Genomic DNA, 26,328 nt, shown 5'->3' on the forward strand with positions numbered 1-26,328 from the left:
ATTGCCTTTAAATTGTTTAACTTGGGTCAAACGTTTCGGGGAGCCTTCCACGAGCTTCCCACAATAAGTTGGGTGAATTTTCGCCCATTCCTCCTGACAGAGCTGGTGTAACTGAGTCAGGTTTGTAGGCCTCCTTGATCACACACACTTTTTTAGCTCTGCCCACAAATTTTCTATGGGATTGAGGTCAGGACTTTGTGATGGTCACTCCAATACCTTGACTTGGTTGTCCTTAAGCCATTTTGCCACAACTTTGGAAGTATGCTTGGGGTCATTGTCCATTTGGAGGACCCATTTGCGACCAAGCTTTAACTTCTTGACTGATGTCTTGAGATGTTGCTTCATTACATCCACATAATTTTCCTGCCTCATGATGCCATCTATTTTGTGAAGTGCACCAGTCCCTCCTGCAGCAAAGCACTCCCACAACATGATGCTGCCACCCCCGTGCTTCACGGTTGGGATGGTGTTCTTCAATTTGCAAGCCTCCCCATTTGTCCTCCAAACATAACGATGGTCATTATGGCAAAACAGTTCTATTTTTCTTTCATCAGACCAGAGGACATTTCTCCAAAAGGTACGATCTTTGTCCCCATGTGCAGTTGCAAACCATAGTCGGGCTTTTCTATGGTGGCTTTGGAGCAGTGGCTTCTTCCTTGCTGAGCGGCCTTTCAGGTTATGTCGATATAGGACTCGTTTTACTGTGGATATAGATACTTTTGTACCTGTTTCCTCCAGCATCTTCACAAGTTCCTTTGCTATTGTTCTGGGATTGATTTGCACTTTTTGCACCAAAGTACGTTCATCTCTAGGAAACAGAACGCGTCTCCTTCCTGAGCGGTATGACGGCTGCGTGGTCCCATGGTGTTTATACTTGCGTACTATTGTTTGTACAGTTGAACGTGGTACCTTCATGGCATTTGGAAATTGCTCCCAAGGATGAACCAGACTGAGGTCTTTGCTGATTTCTTTTGATTTTCCCATGATGTCAAGCAGAGAGGCACTGAGTTTGAAGGTAGGCCTTGAAAAACATCCACAGGTACACCTCCAATTGATTCAAATGATGTCAATTAGCCAATCAGAAGCTTCTAAAGTCATGACATCATTTGCTGGAATTTTCCAAGCTGTTTAAAGGCACAGTCAACTTAGTGTATGTAAACTTCTGACCCACTGGAATTGTGATACAGTGAATTATAAGTTAAATATCTGTATGTAAAGAATTGTTGGAAAAATTACTTGTCATGCACAAAGTAATGTCCTAACCGACTTGCCAAAACTATAGTTTGTTATCAAGAAATTTGTGGAGTGGTTGAAAAACGAGTTTTAATGACTCCAACCTAAGTGTTTGTAAAAATCCGACTTCAACTGTACGTGTCATCCTTTGATCTGTCCACTAACTGTATTACAGCTGGCAGAAGCTTGCCCGTGTGTGCAGGATGCAGACAGCGAATCTATGATGAACAGTATCTCCAGGCACTCAACACTGACTGGCACACAGTATGCTTCAGGTGAGTGCTGCTTAAACAGTGTCCTCTCACTGATCAGTCAGTCTATTCTCCTGTCAATCTTCTAACAGACAACTGATATCCATGTTACTTGTTTTATTCATAATGACCAGTTTTGGATTTGTTTTTGACAGACATGAGATCTCTGTTTTTTCAGGTGGCATTATTGCTCTACATACATCCTTCTTAACTTGCTCCATTAGTAGGTAATGTGCATGATGCTACTGCAATGGCACTTTCCAGCATTCTAGTACTAACCAAACACACACTTCTGATTCCTCCTCAGATATTTATCTAAACTTTACTGATTAACGGTGGATTACAGTTAACCACACCTGTTTGATGTCTCTCATTGGGGGCATGCTTGGAATGCTTATTGATCCAATCACAATATTGAACATGTGCTTCCCGTCACATCAAATCTCTAGCTATCGAGTGCTAGCTATCGAGTATGTTGTTATAAGTGTCTCAGTGCGTTACCTCTTTTAAACTTCCACTTTAAACTACCCATTTTTAAGACCTCGTAAGCTTTTACATTTTTCCCCCTTTATTTAAAGTGAAACTGACAGCATTTTAGCAACATGAAATGGTATTAAAATCTGTTCATATGCACCCCAAGGAAGAATGTGACAAAAAAAAATCTTAGATATGGTCATTTTCACATTTTCATACATAGAATGTTTGGGAATTACGTATACTAAGGCATTTGTGAAAATTCTGTAGCAATATAGAGTGGGAAAGCGGCCGTGCATTTGGGCAATTAATAGACAGGAAATAAAAAAATGAATTAAAACGAATAAAAACATCTCTCTATGCAGACCGGTGCACCATAGCCAATCAGCGGTACAGTAGGCCTATATGCAAACAAGCCATTTGCCCCAAGGGCCTGCCATCATATACATCTAACTGGACTGTGTGTTTACAGGCAGTAGCAACAGAGCGACTTTAGATCATTAGAACGCATTCACCAAAAGCCACAAAATACACTTGAATGGATTTCTGCAAATATGTAAATACCACTTGGGAGTCCTCTTACATTTGGGAACTTTACAGTCCTATTGATCAAACAACCATAAAAAGGTAGGCTATCTTTCCCTATATGCACATCAACAACAACAAGATGAAAAACTAATGCTAGCCAGAGCAAGATGAGCTAAAATCTAACGAAGGGACATTAGATAAACCCTCTCAAACCTTTTCAGCTAGTTGGCCGTTAAAATTGCACTGATAAATTATGGAGAATAGCCTGCTCATCCTTCTGCATGCATCCAATGCATGCGTTGTCCCAACTAAGCACCCAAGCTAACTGTCTAAAGTTGGCTAGCTTACTAGCTAGCTATTTCCAGACACAAATGAGAGAACTGGCCATTTTACTCGCCCTAGTAGAGCTGGTTAGGCTGTTTACATGTTATATAGAGGGTTCGTGACTAACTATTACTTTTTTTTGCCTACTTTTACTGACACCGGTCATATTGAGCGGGTCTTGTGCATTCGTAAATTCATCAGTTATTCTGCGTTCTGGCACACTCAGACGAGTGCTCTGTAATTGGAGTAGCTAGCTAGCTAGCTAGCAAAGTGATTCACATTTCTTGCTAGCTAACCAAATGACACGTGCATTTCTAGCCACCGGAAAAAATATTTTTATTATACCAGGTAAGTTAATTGAGAACATATTCTCATTTACAGCAACGACCTGGTGAATAGTTACAGGGGGATGAATGAGCCAATTGTAAGCTGGGGATGATTAGGTGGCCATGATGGTATGAAGGCCAGATTGGGAATTTATCCAGGACACCGGGGTTAACACTCTTACTCTTACAATAAGTGCCATGAGATCTTTAGTGACCACAGAGAGTCAGGACATCCGTTTAAAATCTCATCCAAAAGACAGCATCCTACACAGGGCAATGTCCCCAATAACTGCCCTGGGGCTTTGGGATATTGTTTTAGACCAGATGAAAGGGTGCCTCCTACTGGCCATCAAACACCACTTCCTGTAGCATCTGGTCTCTTATCCAGGGACTGACTAGGACAAACCCTGCTTAGCTTCAGAAGCAAGCCAGCAGTTGGATGCAGGGTGGTATGCTCCTGGCATATACGAGGGGGAAAAGTCACTCACCCACTCCTCCAATAACATGACATCCTCCTAGCAGCTTGCTAGCTAGCTATCTAGCTAACGGTAGGCTCTGTGTTTTTACCTTGCTACATAAATAGATACGCTAGCATATTTGCCACGTTTTGACTTACTTGTGATCATTGCCCTTACTAGTTTGATTGTATTGACATTCCCAGCCTTAGTTACATTCCTCCGTTTTTGTCATTTTCATTGAAACTGAAACAGTGCATCCCGAATGGAGGCAGCAAACAAAGCATCCATAAATGCTGCCAACAATGCCTTCGTGTACATCATGTAGTGTTGAGTCAAATAGAACCTATTTTGTTTGGTTTTGTACCATACACTGGGAATTTTATATTTTTGACTGATATGATTGTTTGTTTCATATCGGCAAAGTAGTTAAAACGCTGTCAGTTCCACTTTAACTAGGCAAGTCATAAGTCACAAGTCATTGTGAGAAACCACTCCCTTCTTCCTGTAACGGCTTTCATCGTTGGAAGGAGAGGAGGACCAACGCGCAGCGTGGTGCGTATCCATAATTTATTAGAATACTTCTCAATAATAACAAAAACAATAAACAGACGAAAAAACCAACGACGCTACAGTCCCGAACTAGTGAACACAGAAAACCAGGAACACACGAACAGAAACAATCACCCACAAACAAACAGTGAAAACAGGCTACCTTAATATGGTTCCCAATCAGAGACAATGACAAACACCTGCCTCTCATTGAGAACCATATTAGGCCAAACAACCAACCCAACATAGAAACACAAAACATAGAATGCCCACCCAGCTCACGTCCTGACCAACTAAACAAAGACTAAACAAAGGAAATAAGGTCAGGAACATGACACTTCCCTTCATCCCTCTCTTTCTCCCTCCCTCCTTCCATTAGTATTAGAAGAAAAGTTTGTGAGAAGCTGTTGGTTAATTGGTTCTCTCCCAACATACCATCATATCCCTGTGTTTGGTCAGCTGTTTTTGGTTGTTGTCAGTGAAAATACTATAGTCTTACCTGGAGATGGATGTTGTGACTCATATGTTCTGGCCAATGAGTCCAGTGTCTCCATCTGGTCCTACTTTAAATGAAACAACTTTATAAAGCATTCACAAATCATTTAAAGGCTGTTTATAACATGACGTTTGTTTTTCAATCAATCAATCAATCAAATAAATGAATTGCCTTTTTTACATCAGCAGTTGTCATAAAGTCATTCAAAGATACCCAGCCTAAAACCCCAAAGAACAAGCAATGCAGAGACAGAAGCACAGTTGATAGGATAAACTCCTTAGATGGCCGGAACCTAGGAAGAAACCTAGAGAGGACCAGGCTCCAAGGGGTGGACAGTTCTCTTCTGGCTGTAGCGGGTAGATATTTAAGAGTACATATTTTAAGACGTTCAAAGATTCAAAGATGACCAGCAGGAGCAGATAATAACCATGGTGGCTATAGACTATAGAGGGTGCAGTCGAAATAGCAGCACATGGTCGGCAGCATTTCTCAATGATTTCTGAAGTAAACACAGCAAAAAAAGAAACGTCCTCTCACTGCCAACTGTGTTTATTTTCAGCAAACTTAACATGTGTAAATATTTGTATGAACATAACAAGATTAAACAACTGAGACATAAACTGAACAAGTTCCACAGACATGTGACTAACAGAAATTGAATAATGTGTCCCTGAACAAAGGGGGGGGGGGGGTCAAAATTAGTATCTGGTGTGGCCACCAGCTGCATTAAGTACTGAAGTGCATCTCCTCCTCATGGACTGCACCAGATTTGCCAGTTCTTGCTGTAAGATGTTACCCCACTCTTCCACCAAGGCACCTGAAAGTTCCCGGACATTTCTGGGGGGAATGGCCCTAGCCCTCACCCTCTGATCCAACAGGTCCCTGACGTGCTCAATGGGATTGAGATCCGGGCTCTTCGTTGGCCATGGCAGAATACTGGCATTCCTGTCTTGCAGGAAATCACGCACAGAACGAGCAGTATGGCTGGTGGCATTGTCATACTGGAGGGTCATGTCAGGATGAGCCTGCAGGAAGGGTACCACATGAGGGAGGAGGATGTCTTCCCTGTAACGCACAGCGCTGAGATTGCCTGCAATGACAACAAGCTCAGTCCGATGATGCTGTGACACACTGCCCCAGACCATGACGGACTCTCCACCTCCAAATCGATCCCGCTCCAGAGTACAGGCCTCAGTGTAACGCTCATTCCTTTGACGATAAACGCGAATCCGACAATCACCCCTGGTGAGACAAAGCCGCAACTCATCAGTGAAGAGCACTTTTTGCCAGTCCTGTCTGGTCCAGCGACGGTGGGTTTGTGCCCATAGGCGACGTCGTTGCCGGTGATGTCTGGTGAGGACCTGCCTTACAACAGGCCTACAAGCCCTCAGTCCAGCCTCTCTCGGCTTATTGCAGACAGTCTGAGTACTGATGGAGGGATTGTGCGTTCCTGGTGTCGTTCCAACTCGGGCAGTTGTTGTTGCCATCCTGTACCTGTTCCGCAGGTGTAATGTTCGGATGTACCGATCCTGTGCAGGTGTTGTTACACATGGTCTGCCACTGCGAGGACGATCAGCTGTCCGTCCTGTCTCCCTGTAGCGCTGTCTTAGGCGTCTCACTGTACGGACATTGCAATTTATTGCCCTGGCCACATCTGCAGTCCTCATGCCTCCTTGCAGCATACCTAAGGCACGTTCACGCAGATGTGCAGGGACCCTGGTCATCTTTCTTTTGGTGTTTTTCAGAGTCAGTAGAAAGGCCTCTTTAGTGTCCTAAGTTTTTATAAATGTGACCTTAATTGCCTACCGTCTGTAAGCTGTTAGTGTCTTAACGACCGTTCCACAGGTGCGTGTTCATTAATTGTTTATGGTTCATTGAACAAGCATGGGAAACAGTGTTTAAACCCTTTATAATGAAGCTGCAAAGTTATTTGGATTTTTACTAATTATCTTTGAAAGACAGGATCCTGAAAAAGGGACGTTTCTTTTTTTGCTGAGTTTATATACACCCTATAAATGATTTAAATTGAATAGAAAATCTTGGTAGGATAGTCTGGAGTGGAAATGAAAGGAAATACATCCTCCTTTAGCTTTCTTTTTTACATTCAGTATGTCTAATAAATGTGATTAGAGAGTTGCATGCATTTGCAGCATGAGAGAGCAGGCAATCGAGAGGGAGAGAGATAATATGAGAGCGAGAGAGAGAGAGAAAAAGAGAGAGGGATGGAGAACGAGATAGTGTGTGACCTTCTGGAAAACCACAAACCATTCGTTATGTACCACTCTCCCAAACCATCCTAATGCAGTCAGCAGAATGGACTGCACTGTCTTACCACAACACTGTTAGTCAGATCCAACTGTACGTGTCCTACTGTGAAGGCCCTATCATCAAGACACTTTTATGAGGTTAGGAGAGAATACAGATCTGAGGATGACCTACACTTCACTCCATAACCAGCATTAAATGATCTATAAAATGGCAGTGAACCGCCAGTAGCAACTAGCGACACATGATGTCCATACACTCTTATCTGCTCCCTTCGGTTGGCTGTCACTCAACATTCTGTCGTCTTTATAGTTCCCAGAGTAGCTCAGTTCTGAGGCTCACACACACATGGTGTGAACACACTTTTAATGGGATCTTTGTCATATTAGATATAATGGGATCCTTGATTTTATCATGTCAATCATGGTGGGGCAAACAACCAATTTGTTTTAGATGCATGCCAGCGAAGCCACTACACAACTCTAAACAATACATTAAATGCACTATAACTGTGACAAACGGTGCCCACCAACTTTTAGGGTCTACATAAAACTGTCCCGAGAGTAGAGCTTATGGCTGAATTGCTCAAATAAATGTGTTTTTTATTGACTCCTTGTTGATTTGTGTAACTGGTTAAGAACCACATTCTCCTTCAATAATAATGAATGTCAACATGAGTTTCGACTTTTAAACGATACGCAAACATTACATTGATGTTCAGTAAATTCACAATGTTTGTTCTTACGTAATTAACACAGCTCTCAGTATAAGCAAGTGCAAGCAAACGAGCTGCGATGAGGTAGGCCTAGCTACCTGGCTCTTAGATGGTGACAAGCAAGGGAGTCCACACGTTGGCAGTTAAGGAATAACAAAAATATTTATTAAATAACTAACAATGTATAAAAAAAATACAAAGGAAAACTAACCTGTGAAGTGTTAAAGTAGGCATGTGAGGGGTGCAATGGAGATGCATGGATGAAGGTAAAATGTGTGTAAGTGTTGAAGGGTGCACCTAATCAAAAAACATAATCAACCAGATCACAAAACAAAATTGTGCTTGTGGAGGGAGAGAGCCAGGACTGGGCACCAGGAACTTTTATCTTCTAGTTGATCCCAAACCCAGGTGCAACTTGTCACCTTAATGACCCAATCAGCTCCACCTGTCTCCAATCTGCAAATAAAAGCACAAACACAGAGAAGGAGACAGGGAGGGCGAGGGAAGGAGGTGTAACACACCCGCCCATAAAAATCAGGGACTAACAAGGGAAAATAAAACCCACAACCACACAAATACAACTGATCAAAAACCCATAACTAATAAAGGTTCACACACAAAATACTATACAAACCATACAGGTAAGAAGCCCACAGGATGCCCATGACACCAACCCAACCAAATCGCCTGGAGTAATAAAAACAGATATTTCACGAGCTCTTGATGACAAAGGCACCTGCCAGTAACCCTTCAGCAAATCAAACTTGCCGGGCAGCATCAACCTGGTCAACACAATCTACCATCCTTGAGAGTGGGTAACAGTCAGGTTGTCACACTTAACCTTCCGGTAGTCAGTGCAAAATCTAAGAGAACCATCTGACTTGTTCACCAAGAGACATGGGGAGGCCCAACTGGAGAATGATGGAACAGCGATATCATCAACTAGCATGTACTTAATCTCTGAGTCCAAGGGACTTAGCTTTTCCAACGTGATAAAAACGTTGTTTAATGGGAACAGCATCCCCAACATTAATATCGTGCACTGCCAAATGTGACGAGAAGGTGTGTCAGCAAACAAAGACTGAACATCAGTGATCAAATCAGTTAACTCTGCTTGACAATCATCAGACAGGTGACCCAACAAACAGGTGACCCAAAAACCGCCATTTGGTTTGCGCGTTATGTTCAGAAAACCACAGGCTCGTTCCGGTCCTGAAAGGCAGATGAAAATTCCAAAAAGTATCTGTAAAGTTCGTAGAAACATGTCAAATGTTTTTTATAATCAAGCCTCAGGTTGTTTTTAACATACATAATTGATAATATTTCAACTGGATGGTAACCTATTCAATACTACAGAGAAAGAAAATGTCGAGCTACATCTCTCGTGCGCAGGAACTAATCAAAGGACACCTGATGTGTTTTGAAAAATCTCGCTCATTTTTCAAAATAAAAGCTTGAAACTATGTCTAAAGCCTGGTCACAGCCTGAGGAAGCCATTGGAAAAGAAATCTGGTTGATACCCCTTTAAATGGAGGAGGGGCAGGCAACAGAACAGGCATTTTTCCAAATAAAAGGCACTTCCGGGTTGGATTTCCTCAGGTTTTCGCCTGCAAAATCAGTTCTGTTATACTCACAGACAATATTTTGACAGTTTTGCAAACAACTTTAGAGTGTTTTCTATCCTAATCTGTCAATTATATGCATATTCTAGCATCTGGACCTGAGAAATAGTCCGTTTACCTTGGGAACGTTATTTTTCCAAACATAAAAATTCTGCCCCCTAGCTGAAAGAAGTTAAGGGACCACGCAGAGTATGACCAAAAACAAGGTCATTAGGACTGAACCCAGTGCTCTCTTGTGATACTTCTTTAACAGCAAGTAGCAACCAGGGTAACCCCTCTTCCCAGTCACGTTCTAATTCAGTGCAGTACGCACGTAACAATGGCTTCAATGTCTGATGAAAACGCACAAGTGACCCTTGACTCTGTACATGAGCACTGTTCTGATTGTTTTACACACAATTGTCGCAAGACTTGTGCAAATATGTGCGAAGTGAAGTTGGAACCCTGATTGCTCTGAATCACCTTAGGTATTCCAAAAATTGAGATGAACTGTGACAAAGCCTTCACAACAGACTTAGTGGTCATGTTGCAAAGTGGATAGACTGCAGGATATCTCGTAGCCTGACACATCACAGTTAACATGTAGGTGCTACCAGCTTTAGAATGTTAAGGGTCCAACACAATCAATAATCAATAATCAAATGCTCAAATGGCTGGCCTGTAACAGGAATAGGTTGTAGCGGGACTGGCCTTAACATCTGATTAGGCTTCCCAGTCAGCTGACAAACATGGCATGTTTTGATGTAAGCGGAAACGTCATGAGATGTTGTCAAAACTAGATCTCAAAACTTGATCTGAACCATGATCTGAACAATAGCGTCACCCACAAAACTTTTGCTGTGAGGTGTCCATTTCCTCACCAACAACTGATCTTGAATGTAGTAACCCTGGGCAGTACTCCTTACCTCTTCAACCGGAAGTACTTGATCTGATCAAATAAACCTTTTAAGGTAGGATCAGCAAGATCACTACAGGACATAGGCAAAGGTAAATAATTTAATGGATTATCAAACCAAATTATCAAACTGTTCGGCTATGTGTTGTGTATGTTCTGTTTTGACCGTAGTGTCAGCACCGCTCATAGCACAAGTCACAGCGGGCGCAGAGAATACCTCCGGGAATCTCTGTATATTTTTATCGATAATCCCTACATGGGATGGGGTATGAGAAACCGCCAGAGGAGATGCATCACGCCAGACACGACTACCTGCTAAATTGTTACCCAAAATCACATGAATACCGTCAACGGGCAGAAAGGGACCTCACATTGGTGAACCTCACATTGCACTAGGTCAGATATAAGTTTGACTTTGTGCAAGGGTACAGACAATGTATTCAAACCTATCCCTTGAATCAGGACACTGATTGCTGTATCTGTCTCCAGAGAAAAGGCAGAACAGACTCCAAAACAAACGATTCAGAGACAACAGTGTCTCGCAAAATCTTTACTGCCACTTGCACATCACTTCCCAATAGTGAAACATAACCCTCTGTGACAAACGGCGAATAATCAGTACTAAAAGGTTTGGACAATTCTTGAGCGCAACAGGATTAACATGAGGAACAGGCCCAGCTCACGCAACAGGTTTTAAATTTGTTCTGGCCAATCTGCTGACCTTTTTACCAAAGGACAGGACATTCGTTCTTCCAGTGGCCTTTACCTTGACATAATTACAGATTTGACTTACATCATTCTGTCCACATGAACTACGTTCGGATCTAGATGGAAATGTGTCATTACCAGAACCATAGGAATTTGCTGACCGAAATCCACTCGAACTGTTCCTTTGCCCCCAATCTCTCATACAGGATCCTCCAAAACTGCCTTTGTGGGTCAGTATGTACTCATCTTATATAGGTAGCAAGACGATCAGGGACAGATTCTTTAAATTGTTCAAGGACAACCAGGTTGCACAAATCTTCCAAACAAGTGACTGCTGACGCAGTACACCAACGATTGAATTGAGTTAACAAATCCCGTGAGAAACAGTCCCATGTTGAGTTTTCACCTTTCTTCAACGTTCTGAAATGCTGTCGATACACTTCAGGAACCAGCTCGTAAGCATGCAGGATAGCAGTTTTAACCTTTAGGTAATCGTCACCATCTGTAGCGCTAAGAGATGAGTTAGCCTCCTTAGCCTTACTGGTCAAAATACACTGTAGCATCAAAGTACGGTCTGCATGAGGCCAAGCCCGAGAGTCTGCTACACATTCAAAAAACATATAAAATAGATTAGGATCTTTTACAGTAAATTAAGGCAACAACCGGAGATTACCAGCAACATCAAATGGCGGAGAACGACCACGGGAAGAGCGTCCCATTGGGGAGTAGCCATTCTCAAAAGAAAATTCACCTGAAAGCTTGCCTTCTCTGACTGATGTTGCAACCACAGTTTAGCTTGTTCCGTATCCCGCTTCAACCTTTCCAGATCTTTGTCATGATTTAGCTACAATTAAAGTAACTCTCTTTTTCTGCTCAAATGTCAAACCAGCACTAGACACCATTGGTACATCCAATACAGCTGGACTAGGTTCACTCAATTCTGCCTTCAAAATACCAGCTGAAAGCAAAATAGCTGACAGAATAGACTTCACTGTATCCTTGAGACATTTGTCACTAATCTCAACATTGATACTCACTCAACTTCAAAAGCGGTTCTTTGTAAACTGCATAAGCAACTCTTCAGAAGGAACATGGACAAAATCCTCAATAGACGCCATAATGCTACTATCAAATGAACAGATTAGTAGCCCAAACTTTGAACTGCCTTAATGAGCACATCAACTACAGAACATGTACATAGCTGACTTAACAGTGCAAAAACAGATGAGTATTACTTGAGTTTCCCCAAATCCTATTGTTAAACTTAACCCTAGTCTTCGGTGGCTTTGCGGCGGGTATTGATGCACTAGAGCCTGCTGGCACGAAGGAGTAACCAGCTTGCTGGTAACCAACTCCGAACCACAGATGTGCTTCCGAGACATCTGCTCTGGCCACTATCACCACACAAAAATAACAAACGATGCACAACATGCCCCCAGTGGGAACACGCCGCTATACATAACAGGGGGAAAGACCATAGGTCTGGGCAATGCATTAAGTCTGCCTCAGAACTTCTCACTGTCACACATTGCAAAAACAACTCACCTCCATAATCCGATGACCCAACAGGGAACAGAATAAAGTGTCTCTAGACAGTACAGGAAATGCAAGAGAAAGGCCAACATATGACTTAGGAATCTAGGCGCAATTAAGATTTTGGCCACTAGATGACAGCAGTGTATGTGCAAAGTTTTAGACAGATTTAATGAACCATTGCATTTCTGTTCAAAATGTTGTATCAAGACTGCCCAAAGTTTTAGACAGATTTAATGAACCATTGCATTTCTATTCAAAATGTTGTATCAAGACTGCCCAAGTTCTTAACTGTGCACTCTCCTCAATCAATAGGATGGTATTCCTTCACTATAATAGCTACTGTAAATTGAACCGTGCAGTTAGATTAACAAGAATGTAAGATTTCTGCCAATATCAGATATGTCTATGTCCTGGGAAATGTTCTTGTTACGTACAACCTCATGCTAATCATATTAGCTCAACCCACCGATCTTGTAGAGGTTAAGAACAAATTATTTTTATGTTGACGGCCTACACCGGCCAAACCCTAACCAGGAAAATGCTGGGCCAATTGCCTATGGGACTCCCGATCACGGCCGGTTGTGATACAACCCAGGATCGAACCAGGGTCTGTAGTGAAGCCTCTAGCACTGTGATGCAGTGCCTCAGACCACTGCGCCACTCGGGAGGGCCTACATATTGGCAATGGCAATAGAAGTTACTTTTAGATTTGTATAATTTTAATTTAGATAGAATTTTGATTAACCACATGATATTTATTTTAAGATACGAAGACTTTATTATCAATTAAATTAAACTGTTCCATGAAAATGTGCATATGAAAATCATAACTGTATAAATGGTACGATAACTTGGCACTCCGAAATGGAAAAGGTTGCCGACCACAGGTTGCCGACCACTGACTATTACCAGCAACCTCAGGAGCATATCTACAAAGGCCAGCAGCAGTGGGGGGAGGAAGGTCAGGAACAGGTTTATTTCTTCTGGTTGGTCTCTGGCTCCCTCTTTAATAATTTGTGTATCTTCATTTTTAATCGCAGTGCTTAAAGCATCAGTCAAGCTCAGTAGCCTACATATAGTTGATTTTATTCAAACATAGGGTGTGACTATATATATATAAAATACACATTTAAACATTTTGACCAATCGATTATTTTAATGAGCAGACGACTCTCGGTCGACCAAGATATTTTTTTGTTGGCGACAGCCCTAGTGTGTGAGTGTGCGTTTGTAGAGTAAACAGATGGGCCGGAGATGAGAGGGAGAGTCACATCTGGCTACTCCACAGTGCTGGGTTTCAGTGGGGGGTAAGGGAGGGGGTAGGGTGTGTGTGTGTGTGTGTTTGTGTATCTTCATAATATGTGTTGTGAAGAGGCTAGGACAGAAAAGAGGTCACATTTCTCTCACACTTGGTGAAGCACCGAATGTAATTCACACCTGAGCCCAGTGTGGGTGGAATGTAAGAAATCCTTCAGTCTCTACCGCATGTTATTTTGAGAAGACCTGGCTGTCATCGACCCTTTTGGGACATACAAGTCAGATACAAGATTTACCATTACTACAACTGTGTAACTTGTAACCTGACTTGCATTCCTCTTAACTTTCCTGTCTTCCCTTCACAGTACTATTCGTTCAATACCACCACAACAAAAAAACAGTAACTGCTTCCTTCAGATAGAATAGCTAGGGGTTTATACCAATTCTATAGCCAATTGTGCTTAGTGTTTTGGTACTTAATATGCATGCTGTCACACATTCTAATTCTCCCTGTCTGTCTGGAACATGGAGGTAATAGATTTCTGACCCAGATCCTTCTCCTTAGGGAGGAAAGGATTGTCATGGAAAGGAAAAAGGGGGGTTGTTAAGACTGCTTTCCTGATTGGAGACGTCTATGGAAAGCCGCCTGCGTCCCCCTTCTCCCCTCAAGCAACACAGCAGGAAAAAGAGGTTTTCATAAGAAAATCTGGAAAACACACTATCCCGTCAGCTTGTTGAAATAGAATACAACTGAATGGTCAGTGAGTGTTTTAATTTTAATAACATTTTTTTTTTTTTTAACGAAAAAGGAGGACGAAGAAAAAAGCAAAATGGGGGAAAATAGCTGGAATTGGTTATTTGGAGGCTGTTGGGATTCTCAGGGTTGGAAAACTCCACGGTCCTCACAGAGCGCCAGCAGAGTCTGTTTGTGTGCCCTGTTCACAGAGCCAGTGGCAGCTAGAACAGCAGCTTCATGGGAAAATACTGTGGCGCTCTTACGGAGTGACCCGTTCCTATTGGTCAATCCTCCAACTCTTTCAACATGGGGACGTCCCAGCAGCCACAAGGCTCACCATGAGAAACCAGAGACCGCAAAGCTCCCTGGGAGGAGGGCAGCTAAAGCATTCCCCAAACACTGCCAGTGAAGGAGCCTACTGCTCCAAACTATGCTTTAGCTTTATTGAGTTTTCATTTATGTTTTTAAAAACCGGTAAGGAGATTTCCCTGTTGCCCTCACTCCCAGAACTCAGAGAGAGGCGTTTTATGTTACAATTGTTAATATACTCCAGTTTATAAGATTCCTCCTGGTAGTGTACTGGGTCTGTTAGGTAGCCATCCATGGCATTGACTGAAGCTTCAGTTCTCCCTCGTGAATTTGATCTCTACTACTTGACTCTTTGGACACCCCTCAGTGGAAGAACTTTAAGCTTCGTGAATTGGATCTCTACTACTTGACTCTTTGGATACCCCTCAGTGGAAGGACTTTAAGCCACGTGAATTGGATCTCTACTACTTGACTCTTTGGATAACCCTCAGTGGAAGGACTTTAAGGTAAATTGGCTCTTGGGTGAATTGGATTTCCTTTGTTGAATGGAGTTGAATGTAATGTAGATGGAGTGAGTTTTGTGTTTGACATTCGACACTTGAGAAGTTGGAAATGCACACCACAGGTATACTGTAAAAATAAATGACTCTGCAGGAACAACACCATGGTATGCAGTGGCGTGCCGTGGGCCTGGAGCCTGGGCCTTCAGTGAGGTATTACACAGTCCCACCCGAATTAATCCACCTCATTATGATGCCATGGCTCTAGACACTATACATTTAGACAGAAACGCAGTATAACCAGGCGTTGCGTCACCTTGAAATTGACAAATTGACATTTTTGGGTAAACAGTGTTTACCCAAAAACATGACACAATCAATGAGTCTTTTCAATATTTCCCTGCGCGCTTGTTCTTTGAGCTGTAGATCCACTCCGGTGTCCCCAAAAGTTTTCAAAAGCACCATTGCTTGTTAGTGCCCAGCCGTACTTTGGGTGTCTCGTTGCTGCCTTGGTTAGACAACTCAAGTTTGCAAAGCCAGTGTGGCTCCAAACACCAAATCGATCACTTGCAAATAATAGGCATTCCCAGCAGTACAGTTTGCAGTGCTTCTCGGAGCCAAGGAGCCTGTGAGCCATTGACAGCGCTCGTAGTTGAAACTTTGAAAGTGGCGAGCGAACAAAGCCCTTTCCCGCCTGTGACAGGCTTTGTGGCGTCGGGCGACCTCTCCTTACAATAGCTAACTTTTCTTGAAAAGTTCGTCTTGAAAATGGCGTCATAATTATATCCTCGACCAAATCGATATCTTCTCCTCCTTCCGCCATTGTGGGTTGAAAAAACAGCTTAGTAGTACGCAAATTAATTCGTTTATCAAATTCAGTTTCCTAGATCTCCATAGGACCTGCCTCTCAATATTTGTAATCCAATCAAAAGACGTGCACGCACTACGCCTGCTAGCTGGCTCCTGTGTAACACTGGAGCCAGCCAGAAGGCGTACAATAGCCAACTCTAAAGCTGATTGGTTGACACTAAATTTTCATTTCCATTCACTATAAGCTACAAGCGCCCGCACTGTTGATTCTGAAGGCCTGAGGGCAGATTTTAGACCCCTGGCAACACATGATGGCTGAATATGATTGGATAAAAGATCTAACATAAAGACCAGCCCTCCAAATCTCAACCTGGGGCTGGAAGCAGTGCAACCAAGAGGAAAGCTATGAAATGAAGAGTATAACTCTTACTCTGGGGAATAATTTAATACATATTTGTGGGATAATATATTTAAAAAATATATATATTCTGATGATGTTTAGGCCAGCAGAGAAGGCCTTGCAGGCCCTGACGGCCCACCACTGATGGTATGGTAACTTGTCTCTTTACATGGTCAAATTATTTGGCTTTTAACCATCATACTGTATATGATTTTCATACACATGATGCTATCATCATTTACCTGTTTTTTTAATGTTTTCACTATTATTCTACATTTTAGAAAATAGTAAAAATAAACGTACAGACACACACCCACACACACACTAACACACACACACACACACACACACACACACACACACACACACACACACACACACACACACACACACACACAGACACACACACACACACACACACACACTCCTGTACACACACACACTAACACACTCCTGTACACACACACACTAACACACTCCTGCACACACACACACTAACACACTCATGTACACACACTAACACACTCCTGTACACACACACACACACTAACACACTCCTGTACACACACACACACACACACACACTAACACACTCCTGTAGACACACACACACTAACACACTCCTTTACACACACTAACACACTCCTGCACACACACACACTAACACACTCCTGTACACACACACACTAACACACTCCTGTACACACACACACACTAACACACTCCTGTACACACACACACACTAACACACTCCTGTACACACACACACTAACACACTCCTGTACACACACTAACACACTCCTGTACACACACTAACACACTCCTGTACACACACACACACACTAAAACACTCCTGTACACACACACCTCGAGGCTGAAAGAAGCACATTTCTCAAGGATGTGCAACACAAAGCCCCCAGAGCCTTTCCACTCTGCTGTCTCATGTTGGTAAGGGATTCTTAAGGCACATTCCTCTCTCTTTCTCGCTCTGTCTCTGTTTCTCTATCTCTCTTTCTCTGCTTCTTGTTTCTCTGTCTCTCTTTCTCTCTTTTTCTCTTTCTGTCTTTCTCTTCTTATTTCTCTGTCTCTCTCTCTTTTTCTCTTTTTGTCTTTCTCTATCTATCTCTCTCTCTGTGTTTCTCTCTTTCTCTCGTCTGGCTACACCCTGATTCACATCTGCAGCAGGGACAACACAGCTAGAAGGACTGTTACAGTGTAACAGAGGACTCATCTTAAAAGACCTCTTAAGATGGCGCCAGAGGGGATGGCTGCCGTTTTATGGGCTCTTAACTAGTGATGCACCGATATGACATTTTAGGCCAATACCAATATCCAATATTTAACATTTTCTTTGCCAAAAAAAACGATACCGATAACCGATATTTAAAATTTTAGCGGCCTTTTAAGAATTCTAGTTAAATAGTTAACACACACACATGGACGCAGTGGTCTAAGGCACTGCATCTCAGTGCAAGAGGCATCACTACAGTTCCTGGTTCGAATCCAGGCTGTATCACATCCAGCTGTGAGTCCCATAGGGCGGCGCACAATTCGCCTACCGTCGTCCGGGTTTGGCCGTCATTGCAAATAAGAATTTGTTATTAATTGACTTGCCTAAAGGTTACACACACACACACACACACCACACTGACCAAAAAGTTATTTTGTTGGCATTTACATATGTCGCCATTACCAGTAAAACATAATCAAAACCTATTTCTTTCACATGCGCCGAATACAACAGGTGTAGACCTTACAGTGAAATGCTTACTTACAGGCCCTAAACAACAGTGCAATTTTTATTAAAAAAAATAGGTATTAGGTTCACAATAGATAAGTAAAGAAATAAAAAACAATAGTATAAGACAGTGAAAAATAACAGTAGCGAGGCTATATACATTAGCGAGGCTAAAACAGTAGCGAGTCTATATACTGGCACCAGTTAGTCGGGCTAATTGAGGTAGTATGTACATGTAGGTATGGTTAAAGTGACTATACATATCTGACAAACAGAGTAGCAGTAGCGTAAAAGAGGGGTTGGCGGCGGGGCACAAAGTGGTGGTGAACACAATGCAGATAGTCCAGGTAGCCATTTGATTACCTCTTCAGGAGTCTTATGGCTTGGGGGCAAAAGCTGTTGAGAAGCCTTTTGGCCCTAGACTTGGCGCTCCGGTACCGCTTGCCATGCGGTAGTAGAGAGAACAATCTATGACTGGGGTGGCTGGGGTCTTTTACAATTTTTAGGGCCGTCCTCTGACACAGCCTGGTATAGAGGTCCTGGATGGCAGGCAGCTTAGCCCCAGTGATGTACTGGGCCATACGTACTACCTTCTGTAGTGCCTTGTGGTCGGAGGCCGAGCAGTTGCCGTACCAGGCAGTGATGCAACCAGTCAGGATGCTCTCGATGGTGCAGCTGTAGAACCTTTTGAGGATCTGATGACCCATGGCAAATCTTTTTAGTTTCCTGAGGGGGAAAAGGCTTTGTCGTGCCCTCTTCACGACTGTCTTGGTTTGTTTGGACAGTCCAGTTTGTTGGTGATGTGGACACCAAGGAACTTGAAGCTCTCAACCTGCTCCACTACAGCCCCGTCGATGAGCAAAGGCAGATTAGACACTCGTCGCCGGATCCTCTCAAGACACCCCGACCTCCTTCCAGCGAAACCTTCCGATAATGGAATTCATTGCCCTTGACAATCAAATGTTCTCTGTCGTGGGTGATGTTGGCTTTCGCGACTGCTAATCTTGTAACGTCCTGACCAGAGTTCTTATGTGTTTTGCTTGTTTAGTGTTGGTCAGGACGTGAGCTGGGTGGGAATTCTATGTTGTGTGTCTAGTTCGTCTGTTTCTATGTTCAGCCTGATATGGTTCTCAATCAGAGACAGCTGTCAATCGTTGTCCCTGATTGAGAATCATATATAGGTGGCTTGTTTTGTGTTGGGGATTGTGGGTGGTTGTTTCCTGTCTCTGTGTTTGTGTTCTGCACCAGCTAGGACTGTGACGGTATGTTCTTTTGTTATTTTGTATAGTGTTTTTGTTTTGTCCATTAAATTCATTATGTCAAATTACCACGCTGCACATTGGTCCTCTGATCCTTCTCGCCTCTCCTCGTCAGAGGAGGAGGACGAAGTAGACTGCCGTTACAAATCTGCCTTGTTATAAATGCAGAAGACACATTTCAGTTGAATGCATTCAGTTGTACATCTGACGCGGTATCCCCCTTTCCCTTTAATAACTCTACCTACATGTACAAATTACCTCAACTAACTGGTGCCCCTGCACATTGACTCTGTACCGGTACTCCCTGTATATATGTCACGATCGTTGTAATTAGCGGACCAAGGCGCAGCGTGATTGAAGTTCCACATCTTTATTACGGTGATACTTTAAACAAAAAACAATAAACCAATAACGAAACGTGAAAGTAGTGGTGCACATGCACAAACACAAAACAATATCCCACAAACACAGGTGGGAAAAATGGCTACCTAAATATGATCCCCAATTAGAGGCAACGATTACCAGCTGCCTCTAATTGGGAACCATACAAAACACCAACATAGAAATATTGAGATAGAACACCCCCCTAGTCACGCCCTGACCTACTACACCATAGAGAACCAAGGGCTCTCCGACTAGTGTCGGTGGTGGCTCCGGTGCGGGTCGTAGCCCCCCGCCAGACCCCGGATCCGACCATGGCACCGGGCTGAACGCCGTGCCTGGACTGGGTACTGGCGCAGAGGAAGGCTCCGGCCTTGGAGCTGGACTGGACACCGTGCCTGGACTGGACACCGGCGCAGAGGAAGGCTCCAGCCTTGGAGCTGGACTGTACACCGTGCCTGGACTGGGCACCGGCACAGAGGAAGACTCCGGCCTTGGAGCTGGCACCGGAAGTACCGGGCTGAGGACACGCACTGGAGGCCTGGTGCGTGGAGCTGGCACAGGTGGCACAAGACTGGTGACACACACTTTAGGGAGAGTGCGGGGAGCTGGCACAGGATGTACCGGACTGGGGAGGCGCACTAGAGGCCTGGTGCGTGGAGCTGACACAGTTGGCACCGGACTGGTGACACGCACTTCAGGTCGGATGGCGTGCAGAACACACCTACATAACATTTCTCTCATCTCTCTGAGCTGACACAGATGGCACCGGACTGATGACCCGCTCTTCCACTCTCCTTTGCTCCGCCAACCACTCCATGTGCCCACCCCAAAAAAATCTTGGAGTTTCTGTGGCCGCGGCCCCCTGCGTCGTCGCTGTCCTTCCACTTTCCTTTATTTAACCAGGTAGACCAGTTGAGAACAAGTTCTCATTTACAACTGCTACCTGGCCAAGATAAAGCAAAGCAGTGTGACACAAACAACACAGAGTTACACATGGGATAAACAAGTCAATAACACAATAGAAAAATCTTTATAGTGTGTGCAAATGTAGTAAGATTCGGGAGGTAAGGCAAGACATAGGCCATAGTGGCAAAATAATTACAATATTTACAATTACAACAATTTATAACAGCTAGACTCACCTTAAAAGACTTTGACATCTCTGTGAAAGTGACACACTGTAAAAGGTGAAAATTAAAGCTTTACTCATTCAAGCTGAAATGCTTGAAAGCTAACATCACATAGCCTTACTAGCATAGCATTAGATTACAATAGCTTTATTCTCTTGTTATCAACTTTGCGCTTTGCTCGCAGCTTCTCAAGGCCATGAAGTGATTAAGGAGAGGAGAGGAGGGGGAGAGAGAGGAGAGAAGGTTAGAGAGTGTCTTTCAGAGAGGGGGAGAGAGAGAAAACACTAGAAATGTTCCTCTGTAAGAGAATCAAACCGTGCACTGCGTGATGCTGTTGGACTATAATTCTGTTAAAGAGCCACAGTGAGTCAACACTTCTGCCTGATGCCTGCAGTCTGACAAGTGCCTAGTGACGGGGGGTGGAGTATGCCAGCAGGGGGTTTAGAGACAAGTGTTCTCTCTAGAACGAGGATTAAAGCTGTTTGCTGCATGGCCTTAGATATCAGTGTGTTATTTCCCATATTACTGATGTAGAATAATTAAGCAATAAGGCCAGAGGGGGTGTGGTATATGGTTCTTAAGCACGACGCAATGCAGAGTGCCTGGACACAGCCCTTAGCCGTGGTATATTGGCCATATACCACAAACCCCGAGGTGCGTTATTGCTATTATAAACTGTTTACCAATGTCATTACAGCCGTAAAAATAAGTGTTTTGTCATACATGTGGTATACGGTCTGATATGCCACGACTGTCAGCCAATCAGCATTAAGATCTCAAACCATCCAGTTTATAATGGGACTCATGTGACATGATCTGTTGTAAATCAGAACTGATGGATAGCACAGCAGATTAAATTCTTAACTACATAATGATGTATGATATAATATTGTATACTGTAACTGTAATGTATGGCTCTGTGGCAACTATTTACGTCACCCAATCGCTTCATTTTAAATTTGTTAGGCTCTCTCCCTCCTGACCATGCCGCTGATGTGAAACATTTGTGTTTTAAAAGTGGAGACTTTTTGCAGGGGGATCAGTAAGGAACTGAGAAGCGTGACACATAACCTTGAAACCTGAAGGGAGCAGTGCTAGAACAGTATGCGCATCCTGATAGGACTGTTCTGTGTCCTGCCTATATCACTATCTCTCAGTGCTGCGGTAGCTACAAGGTTGTCCACAGAGGCTCTTAACAAAGAGACACCATTTCCTTTGTAAAGATCACCTGAGTTGTTAGGATTCCTATTAGGACACAGACTCCTCTTCAAGTATCATCTTAATTGGCTAAAGGAAATGTTATCTCCCTCTAAACCCTCACCTGATTCGCTGAGGGGCTTCTGTCTCTCCTCCATCCAAAATGGGATACCGGAGTCGCAGGAAAAGGTTGGTAAACTGAAAAGGGAGTGTGTTTGAAGGGTTTTAATCGATTGGAAAATGACCTTTCTGCCTGCCTATGGCATCTTTGAGGAATATGAGATGGAAATGAGTAGAATGAGTTAGGGAGATGGGGGACCCTTTATTGAGTAGTATTGGCTATCCCACTGTGGCTGAATATGAGGAGCTGGTTGTAGCTAACTGACTGAGAAGCCAGTTGTATTTGAGGGGCAGACAGAGGGATGAAGGGAGGTCAGACAGGAGGAGGGGGGATGGGAAAGGCTATGATGTCACAGGGTCACCAACACTCCCAACGGAAGCTGGGAGAGAGAGGGCAGGGACAGGAAACACGTGACTAAAAAAGAAAAAAGAGGCCCCAGAATGCAGCTGCTGCGTGAGAGAGAGAGAGAGAGAGAGAAAGGTATTCATGGTTGTGACAGTGCTGCTGTGTGGTGGTGTGGTTTAGTAATGGCAGGTTTCCTCTTTACGCTATAGCCTATCTAGTCAATACGCTGCTGTTAAGATGAGCCTGTTTCCTGACTGTCATAGCAAGGCCTTGTCTCTGAAGGGAGACATGTCACGAAGGGACCAGCGATACAGGAATCGCATTAAGGGCAAGAAGTAAGTCCTTTTGTTGGATGGATGTACATAAAGGCTAGGATGGGAAGTTATATGGTGCAGATTTGTGTGGTCTGTAGTGGACTCATTGGGGTACTTGGTTCCAATTGGTTGTAGTTTCTGAACAATTTTTCTGAATTTCTACATTTTTTTTATTGAAACAACTCACAGTTTAGTCATGAATACCTTTCACTCGAATAGAGTTGGATGCATTTGCTTACTGATGGAGAAGTGATAGCAGATAGCATGTTGTTAGCATCGCAGACTTGACAGAAGGGTGGTTTGGGTGGGTCTGTGAAATATGTTTGGCCCGTTACAAGTTTCACTTCCTTATTTTTAAACCTTGTTTTCATGTCTGCTTTTCTCACTTTCGTGACCAGAAATATTACAGATGGCTTATTCCAGAATGAATTTGATAAATGCTTGTTAGGCTATGTGTTTATGAACTTAGACCATGTCTCTACTGTGTGTTCCTTTATGTGACAGTATGTGTTTACAATCTCTGTTTGTTTGTCTACCCCTCAGCCAGTGTGCAGAAGTGTACATTGTTGAGTCTAGTACACATGTTGACTGTATTCAGGCTGTCACAGTACTGACTCTCCCTCACTCTGCCTGTGTCTCTCTAACTCCCCATGTCTGACTTTGATCATAACTCCCTGTCCACCCTAAGCATGATTTCCCAGCCTCTCAGCTGTTTGCAGTGTGTCAGGCCCAGAGAGTACACCACAGTATGAATAAACTAGATTAGGGATGTAGAGAAGCTTTCCTGTGTTCACTGACTCCAGCTTGTGTGTGTGCGTGTGCGTGCCTTGTGTGAGTAGTCAGATACTGTAAGCATGTTATCCAGCGACAGCCAGACCATCTTAGGGGAAATTGTTCATCATTTATAAATAGTGGGTCCTATAATCACAAAGCTGTGAATGGGTGTGTTGTCTTCCATGGATTTTGGAGAATACTATGGTGAACTGTAGTTTATGAGTTATTCTTCATGTTTTCACACATTTTCACACATGTTGTGTAAACACTCTTTAGCGTTGTCACTTTCTCATCATATGATGCAAAATTAATAATACCAGCCAGATTTCTGTATTTTGAAAGTTATATATCTTGAAAACTTGATTGCTGACATGCAAAACATTTTGGGACTATATCAACAATGGAATAATGAAACAAATACCAAAAGATAGTTTTTTGGTGGAGTTTTCCTTTTATGTGTTACTGTGGTAGGCTAAGTTAGTTGTGGTAGTAATGTTCATAACGGTGATCATTTGCAAGCTGTATGCAGGAGCTTCCTCATTTGAATCACATCATACACTAATCCAACAGGTGCATTCCTTTTGAAGTAGACATGAATACTCAGATTAGGAGCTTAAACCTGATCAGATCATAAAATGTACACGTACAGTACAATAACCCCTTCAAAAAATGTATAAAAAAAAAAATCACCTTCATTTAACCAGGTAGGCCAGTTGAGAACTAGTTCTCATTTACAACTGCGACCTGGCCAAGATAAAGCAAAGCAGTGCGACAAAAACAACAACACAGTTACACATCAACAAACGTACAGTCAATAACACAATAGAATAATATATGTACAGTGTGTGCAAATGTAGAAGAGTAGGGAGGTAAGGCAATAAATAGGCCATAGAGGCGAAATAATTACAATTTGACATTGACACTGGAGTGATAGATGTGCAGATGATGATGTGCAAGTAGAGATACTGGGGTGCAAAAGAGCAACAAAAAAAAATATATATGGGGATGAGGGAGTTGGGTGGGCTATTTACAGATGGGCTGTGTTCAGGTACAGTGATCGGTAAGCTGCTCTGACAGCTGATGCTTAAAGTTAGTGAGGGAGATATAAGTCTCCAGCTTCAGGGATTTTGCAATTCGTTCCAGTCATTGGCTGCAGAGAACTGGAAGGAAAGGAGGCCAAATGAGGTTTTGGATTTGGGGATGACCAGTGAAATATACCTGCTGGAGCGCCTGCTATGGGTGGGTGTTGCTATGGTGACCAGTGAGCTGAGATAAGGTGGGGCTTTACCGAGCAAAGACTTATAGATGACCTGGAGCCAGTGGGTTTGGCGACGAATATGTAGCGAGGGCCAGCCAACGAGAGCATACAGGTCACAGTGATGGGTAGTGTATGGGGCTTTGGTGACAAAACAGATGGCACTGTGATAGACTACATCCAATTGGCTGAGTAGAGTATTGGAGGCTATTTTGTAAATGACATCGCCGAAGTCAAGGATCAGTAGGATAGTCAGTTTTACGAGGTTGTGTTAAGCAGCATGAGTGAAGGATGCTTTGTTGCGAAATAGAGACTGCCAGAGGTCCGGACAACAGGCCCTCCGATATGACACACTGAACTCTATCTGAGAAGTAGTTGGTGAACCAGGCGAGGCAGTCATTTGAGAAACCAAGGCTATTGAGTCTGCCGATAAGAATGTGTTGATTGACTGAGTAAAAAGGCTAGGCCGATGAAGACGACTGCACAGTACTGTCTCTTATCGATGGAGGTTATGATATCGTTTAGGACCTTGAGCGTGGCTGAGGTGCACCCATGACCAGCTCGGAAACCCGATTGCATAGTGGAGAAGGTACAGTGGGATCTGTTTGTTAACTTGGCTTTCCAAGACTTTAGAAAGGCAGGGCAGGATGGATATAGGTCTGTAACAGTTTGGGTCTAGAGTGTCTCCCCCTTTGAAGAGACGGATGACCGCAGCAGCTTTGCAATCTTTAGGGATCTCAGACGATATGAAAGAGAGGTTGAACAGACTAGTAAAGGGGTTGCAACAATTTTGGCGGATAATTTTAGAGAGGATCCAGATTGTCTAGTCCAGCTGATTTGTAGGGGTCCAGATTTTGCAGCTCTTTCAGAACATAAGCTATCTGGATTTAGGTGAAGGAGAAGCAGGGGGGGGCTTGGGCAATTCACTGCGGGGGGTGCAGAGCTGTTGGCCGGGGTAGGGGTAGCCAGGTGGAAAGCATGGCCAGCCGTAGAAAAATGCTTATTGAAATTCTCGATTATCATAGATTTATCGGTGGTGACAGTGTTTCCTAGCCTCAGTGCAGTGGGCAGCTGGGAGGGGGTGCTCTTATTCTCCATGGACTTTACAGTGTCCCAAAACTTAGTGGAATTAAGTGCTACAGGGTGCAAATTTCTGTTTGAAAAAGCTAGCCTTTGCTTTCCTAAATGACTGTGTATATTGGTTCCTGACTTCCCTGAAAAGTTGCATATCGTGGAGGCTATTTGATGCTAATGCAGTACACCACAGGATGTTTTTGTGCTGGTCAAGGGAAGTCAAGTCTGGAGTGAACCAAGGGCTATATCTGTTCTTAGTTCTACATTTTTTGAATGGGGCATGCTTATTTAAGATGGTGAGGAAAGCACTTTTAAAGAACAACCAGGCATCCTCTACTGACGGAA

General features: G+C 43.3%; 1 protein-coding gene across 2 annotated transcripts in view; it reads left to right on the plus strand.

Annotated features, from left to right (window-relative positions):
* The window catches only part of LOC129822572 (LIM domain kinase 1-like), a 105,221-nt gene that overhangs the window by 20,887 nt on the left and 58,006 nt on the right, over positions 1-26,328 (plus strand). Inside the window, exon 2 of one of the 2 annotated variants that reach the window (XM_055880907.1) lies at positions 1,409-1,508. In XM_055880907.1, coding sequence (XP_055736882.1) covers positions 1,409-1,508 — 100 coding nt within the window. Of the gene's footprint in view, positions 1-1,408; positions 1,509-22,741; positions 22,902-26,328 lie in introns of those variants that run through there. The other variant, XM_055880908.1, reaches the window with a different exon arrangement.

Source organism: Salvelinus fontinalis, chromosome 24 (genome assembly GCF_029448725.1).
Source record: "Salvelinus fontinalis isolate EN_2023a chromosome 24, ASM2944872v1, whole genome shotgun sequence".
In the NCBI taxonomy this organism is placed as follows: domain Eukaryota; kingdom Metazoa; phylum Chordata; class Actinopteri; order Salmoniformes; family Salmonidae; genus Salvelinus; species Salvelinus fontinalis.